Below are 7,441 nucleotides of genomic sequence, written 5' to 3' on the forward strand. Positions count from 1 at the left end.
TGTGTTCAATATAGACATAAGGGCAAAAGGGTAATTATACACACAAGTATTATCACAAAAGGATTAGTCAGATCACAAGACATTTTCGTGTCTTGGGTAGCAGTGATGTGTTGCTAGATACCCTTCACTGTTTATTATGTTAAATACTGATTTAATATAATTACCAATGCCGCGAAAACCTACAGGGTCACACACAAAGGACAGATTGATGAGAGATAAAGTAATTAAGGAACACCGTATGGTACGGTGCACTTAAGTGAATTATAGAACATCGTAAGGTACGGTGTACTTAAGTAGAATACGAAATATGGTAAGGTACCATGCGCTTAAGTGATTTTGGGCATATTATAAGATATGGGCCATATACACTTAAGTGGGTTTTTTATCTTTAAGCCCGCACAAGTGGTTCTATAAATAGAACCCTTGTGCAAAAGCATTAATTGCGGTTGCATTTTCATTTTCTCTCTCTCTCTCTCTCTCTCTCTCTCTCTCTTCTCTCTCTCTCTCTCTCTCTCTCTCTCTCTCTCTCACACACACACACACACACACACACACACACACACTCAAAGCCTTCATTCGTAGCAGCTAGCACTGAGATTGAAGGAATCCGTTTGTATGGACTGAGTAGTGGCGTTGTCATCGTTCAACGTTCATGATCGCTCCGTAGATCTGCATCAAAGGTTTCAGTCGTCACAAGAGGTAACTATTCTATCACTGATCATGCCCATTCGTAAGAATCACTTAAGGAGAAAATTTTAATTTTCGCTGCATTTTGGATCGCCCTTCTCCTTCAGTGGTATCAGAGCCACTTACGAAACCATGCATCGAATAACTGTTTATTTTCTGTATTAATATGATTAAAAGACATAATAAATCAATTAATTAAACGAGTAATTAAATTTGGCATCATGTGTGTACGGTTTGGATGATTGATGTTGACTATGCTTTGGAACCGAAATTAGTATGGTGAAGCTGCGATACATCGGTCATCATAGGTTACGCAATTGAGACCAATCAACTTATATATGATATAAGTAATCCTAATGCAAAGTACGGTATATATGATATACTGTTTCTATTTCGTTCATTCAAACATTAAATGGTTTTTTCCTTTGAGCGATCAATGGTCATTTGCTTCGAAATCCGACATTAGTATGGTGAAGCAATGACCTGTTGATCAATCATACTGAATCAACAATCGAGGTGTGTTTGACGGTCTGAAATTGGTGCGTTAGGGTTAGTGACGGCACAAGGGTTATGCCGTCAAGGAGTTGTGAATTGAGGGCTTGTTGGATCACGTCTATTGACTGTTTCAAAAGCGCTGATTTTGGCCGCGTGACGTTCGTTACGAGCCTGTGACGATCGTAACAAGCTGGATGTGACGGTCGTCACATGCTTTGTGACGGTCGTCACATTCACAAATCCAAAATTCTAGGCGTTTCTGTTATTTTGGCCGCGTGACGTTCGTCATGGGCCTGTGACGGTCGTAACAAGCTGGACGTGACGGACGTAACATGCTTGTGACGGTCGTCACATTCACATAGTCAGAATTCTCAGGGTTTCTGTTTTGTGACTGCATAAGAGTTGTGTTGATGCAAAACGACGTCGATTTCAAATGAATTTGGAACCACTGTCCGCTAACCGGGCAGCGGAAACCCCGTTCCCGCTGACCGGGCAGCAGACCCCCGGCTAACTCTGCGTAGTGTGATCGATCGTCGAAATTTAATTTGGTTTTAATTAATTACAGGAATTAAAATTAATAATAATAATGTGTTTATTATTATTGCCTTGTGGTGATCAGTTATGGCCTTAGTTTTTCTTTATTTTGTTTTGGGTTTTTAAATACGACCTGCGTGTCGTGCCTCTCCTTTTAATCTCTTAATGTAACTTCTTTTCTCATCTCAATCCCTCGTATGTAAAACGAGTTTCTTCTATAATTTAATATTATGAAGAAAGAGAAGAATTCAATATCAAAGGAGGACGATGTTATGAAGAAAGAGAAGAATTTGATATCAAAGGAGGACAACCTTGAAGATCTTGCTTGGAGAAGCTTAGATCGTTATTAGGTTAGCTTAGGTTCTCTCATTGGCTTGGGAGAACAATTGCGCTAGGGGCCATAACTGTTTCATTATGTATGTTGATGCATGTGAATGTATGTTGATGCATGTGAGAGACGATTTATATGATAAATAAGCCGGTGAGATCAGAATAATTGCAATTCCCTCAAATTAAATATTAAGTTTATGCTTTCCAAGTTTTAGCACTCATCAAGACTAGTATCGGATAATGTAGGTTTCGCCTACGCGAGGTGCATGTTCTATATTAGTAAGGTGCAATGGGATAATTGTAATATCCAATTGCTAAAATAATGGGTCAAACTTAACTAAACAAATTATAATAAGATTATATATGTTTAGAAGCAAAAGTTGGAAATGATCCATATGATGGATTGGAATAAGGAGTTATTTACCCAACTGAAATTTTCGAGAGTTGTATGAGATACAATTGGAAGGAGTTCCTACCTAAATAGCCTAGTTTTGTGTAATCCGCCTACGCGGACTTAAAACAAAGTGAAATGTGGATCTCGACCCACTAGAAAATCTTCCAATGGGATTTTCTGAATCAAATGATGAGGGTCATTTTTTTTGAGTAAAATAGTGGGAGCATATTTAGTTAAAGGCCTAATTAAATATGTTATTAATACTTATATTTTCATTAATTCTTATGTAGATTTCCATGACAACAAACACCTCTAACAACATTTTGCGATCAATCCTTGACAAGGAAAAATTGTCTGGGACAAATTTTCTGGATTGGCACCGAAACCTGAGGATTGTCCTCAAACATGATAAGAATCTGTATGTCTTGGAGAAACCTGTTCCTGAAGAGGAACCTCCTATTTCTGCACCCAAGGCAGAAAGAGATTCTTATAAGAAGCATGTCGATGATGCCAATGAAACTGCTTGTCTCATGCTAGCTACCATGAACTCAGAATTGCAAAAGCAACATGAGAACATGGCAGCGTTCAATATGATCGAACACCTGAAGATGCTCTATCAAGAGCAAACAAGGCATGAAAGGTTTGAAGTTTCAAAAGCCCTTTTTCAAGGAAAGTTAGCCGAGGGAGCCCCTGTAAGTCCCCATGTGCTCAAGATGATTGTGTATATGGAAAACCTTGAAAGGTTGGGTTTTCCCCTCGGAAAGGAACTTGCGACTGATTTGATCTTGCAATCGTTGCCAGATAGATTCAGTCAATATGTCCTAAATTTCAATATGAATGATATGGACAAATCTCTTCCTGAACTGCTAGCCATGTTAAAGACTGCTGAGCAGAACCTGAAGTCAAAAGGGAAGTCCATTCTGATGATCGGAAATGGAAAGAGACAGAACAAAAGGCCCATCAAGCAGGGTGATAAAGGGAAAGGCAAGGAAGTTGCCAAACCCAGACCCACTATTGCTGCTTTGAAACCTAGTTGAGGCATAGAAAAGGCAGGCACCTGCTTCCATTGCGGTAAGACCGGACACTGGAAGAGAAACTGCCCAAAGTATCTGGAAGATACGAAGAATGGAGTAGAGACTTCAACTTTAGGTATGTTTGTTGTTGAAACAAATTTATCTACTTTTGCATCATGGGTATTAAATACTGGATGCGGTTCTCACATTTGTACAAATGTGCAGGGGCTAAAAGGAAGTAGAGATTTGGCAAAAGGTGAAGTTGACCTACGACTTGGAAATGGAGCAAAGGTTGCTGCTTTAGCCGTAGGAACTTATGTATTGACTTTACCTAGTGGTTTAATAATTCAGTTAGAGAACTGTTATTATGTACCTGTAATTAGTAGGAATATTATTTCCATTTCTTGTTTGGACAAGTTTGGTTTTTCATTTATAATAAAGAACAATTATTGCTCAATTTATTTGAATGATATATTCTACGCTACTGCACAAATGAGCAATAGACTATATGTCCTTGATCTCGAAATGCCTATTTATAACATTAATACTAAAAGGATGAAACCTAACGAGTTAAATCCAACTTACCTTTAGCATTGTCGATTAGGCTACATAAATGAGAAACGCATTTCCAAACTCCATAAAGATGGACTCTTGGACTCTTTTGATTATGAATCATATGCGACATGCAGATCTTGTTTAATGGTGATAATGGTGTATACCACCCTTCAACCTGAAACCACTATGGACCCTAGATGTAGAGTCGAGTGCTTTATTGTTGATCAAGCGTTGTCCGTAACTGGATAACCATAAAGACAGTTGATGGGTACTCCACGAAGCATGCTGAGGGACATGAGTGACCTAGATGGAATTTGCCCATGCTGCGTAATAGGATAAATGTCTATGGGCCCAATATTGAACTGGACAAGGATAACACGGTCTATGTCTTGTGTTCAATATAGACATAAGGGCAAAAGGGTAATTATACACACAAGTATTATCACAAAAGGATTAGTCAGATCACATGACATTTTCGTGTCTTGGGTAGCAGTGATGTGTTGCTAGATACCGCTCACTGTTTACTATGTTAAATACTGATTTAATATAATTGTCAATGCCGCGAAAACCTACAGGGTCACACACAAAGGACGGATTGATGAGAGATAGAGTAACTAAGGAACAACGTAAGGTACGGTGCACTTAAGTGAATTGTAGAACATCGTAAGGTACGGTGTACTTAAGTAGAATACGAAATATGGTAAGTTACCATGCGCTTAAGTGATTTTGGGCATATTATAAGATATGGGTCACATATACTTAAGTGGGCTTTTTAGCTTGAAGCCCACACAAGTGGTTCTATAAATAGAACCCTTGTGCAGAAGATTTAATTGCGGTTGCATTTTCGTTTTCTCTCTCTCTCACTCAAAGCCTTCATTCGTAGTAGCTAGCACTGAGATTGAAGGAATCTGTTCGTGTGGACTGAGTAGAGGCGTTGTCATCTTTCAACGTTCATGATCGCTCCGTAGATCTGCATCAAAGGTTTCAGTCGTCACAAGAGGTAACTATTCTATCACTGATCACGCCCATTCGTAAGGATCACTTAAGGAGAAAATTTTAATTTCCGTTGCGTTTTGGATCGCCCTTCTCCTTCAGAAAGAGCTTTTGTTTTTAATATTTTCATTTTTACACAGAATAATAAAATAAATTGTTCAAACAAATCAATCACACACCTCTCGATTTCTATTAAAAATCGAGGGGAAAAAGCTTTTATTTTATAATATTTACCTTGTTTACACAGAATAATAAAATAAATTGTTCAAACAAATCAAGATTTTGACAAAGGACTCTTGGAGAACATGATATCTTTCCAAATTTCTGATAAGTTATCTGTTCCAAATAAGAGAACTTTTTTTTGTACTTGCAATCCATCCCAGAGAGATTTCATTATCTTGAGCAAATATTTTTCATGACAAATGCTTTTACATGACAGAGAACGTGAAAGAGAAATGGATAATTATTTTTAGGAATAAATTTCTCAATGTTGTCAATCGATGAAAGCAATAAATTTCTCAATCTTTTCTTTGATTGATAACATAAGATGTTTATTATAAAAATACAACAACATCATTATGTGAGATAGATTGCAAGGACATAAAAATCTTAGGGTAAAATTTGTTTAACGAGTATTTTTATAGTAAAATACGATGATTAATACCTTGGTTTTATTATAAAACCGAAGTTTTTATGTTCTCCTTTTAACTACTCGGTGATGACGAAAATCGAGGTGAATAATTCTTTTTTAAATTAACTTATTTACATAAAATATTAAAATAAATTGTTTACAACAAATCTCTGTTCTTATTACTGAATATTTTTGCTCATATCTTTGCTCTTATGTTCTAACCCTTCGGTGAAGGATTAAAACATTTTATTTACACTTATAAACAAATAAAATCATAAACTGTGTTAGCTGAGAATCAAAGTTTGTACTGAATTGTTTTTTTATCTTGGTGTTATGAAAAATCAAAGAAATATATATATATATATATATATATATATATATATATATATATATATATATATATATATATATATATATATATATATATATATATTTTTAAATAATAAAAAATAGCGCGTCTTTATTTTATATCTCAACTTTCTATATTTCGGTGTGAAAACTTCGTCATAAAAAACATTATTTATTATAATGAGCTTTGTGTTGGACTCTAAAATTTTGTGTTATGTTATTTACTCTTTTGTCTAGTTATTAAGCATAATGTAATTAATGTAAACAGGTAATGGAGGGTATTAAGCATAATGAGTAGGAAGTTGATTCGCTACTTATTGTTTACATTGTCAATTTTTATCATTCAAAATTTAAATAGGGTAAACGGTGTATGCACTCACGGAGGTGATTCTCTCATATTTCTTATTCATAATATTTACATATATCATCGTATTCAAAATAGTTATAAAATAAGTAAACAAAAGATCATTATTTATTGTCGCATATAAGTACAAATTTGTTCATTTGGGGCTATAAATATTCCTCAATAAATTGAAAACCAATATTCTAACAAATAAAAATGAAGAATAATTCTCAAAGTCATGATCATTTCTAGGGTTAGATGAAGAATCATTTGAATCACTACAAAACTTATTTTTCTTGTTCCTCATGAATAGGCATCTGATACCTACAAACAGGACAAGATCCATGAATCCTTAACCACTTGTCAATACAATTCCCATGAAACCAATGCTTACAAGGCATTTCTTTAACAACTTCACCAACCTCAAATTCTTCCAAACAAACAACACACTCTCTATGTTCTTCACCTTCAACAATTTCAACTTTTTTCATTGTTTCTATTGACTTTGTTGAAGCTGGATGTTGACCATTCTCTCTAGTGCTTCCATGTTCTTGAAACAAAGCTTCAAGACTTGAAACATCGTTGATTAGAATAATACGTTGTGTAGAAGGGCTCACCAAGATGATTCTTTGACGGTTGGAATCTTCGTTACTGGATGATTCTTGATCTGGGTCGTCGCTGTTTCTTCGAGTTGACAAAGCATAAAGACGAAGCATGAATGGAAAGAACAAAGACATGTCATTAGTTCTTATCATTCTTTCAAACAAACAGGAAAGTTCAGAAGCTTCAGCTTCAGATGCCATGTCTCTAACTCTTGTTATTATGTCGTATACAGAAAAATGTTCGAAAACTTCAGCTTCAGATGCCATAACTTCAATTCAAATAACTTCAATAAATTCTTCACCTCTTATTTATAGCAAAACTTTTAGACTTAGATGTTAACAGCTTTCCTATTAAAACATATCTTAAAAAATCAATCAAATCAAATCATTATTTAGTTGAAATATTCAAATCAATCTATTACAAGGTCAAAAAAGAAAGATTCAAATTAACTTTACAATTAAAAATAATTTGTTAATTAAAAAAATTAAATTATTTAGAAAAAAATCGGGTTTAAA

At 35.1% G+C, this 7,441-nt stretch overlaps 1 protein-coding gene across 1 annotated transcript; it reads right to left on the bottom strand.

The window, feature by feature from the left end:
- Positions 1 to 6,567: 6,567 nt before the first annotated feature.
- LOC127121425 (E3 ubiquitin-protein ligase MPSR1-like) lies at positions 6,568 to 7,186 on the bottom strand. Its single transcript, XM_051051920.1, has one exon. It carries the CDS (start codon positions 7,124 to 7,126, stop codon positions 6,611 to 6,613), a length of 516 nt encoding a protein of 171 aa, XP_050907877.1. The 5' UTR covers positions 7,127 to 7,186; the 3' UTR covers positions 6,568 to 6,610.
- Positions 7,187 to 7,441: the final 255 nt, after the last annotated feature.

Source organism: Lathyrus oleraceus, chromosome 2 (assembly GCF_024323335.1).
Source record: "Lathyrus oleraceus cultivar Zhongwan6 chromosome 2, CAAS_Psat_ZW6_1.0, whole genome shotgun sequence".
Lineage (NCBI taxonomy): Eukaryota > Viridiplantae > Streptophyta > Magnoliopsida > Fabales > Fabaceae > Lathyrus > Lathyrus oleraceus.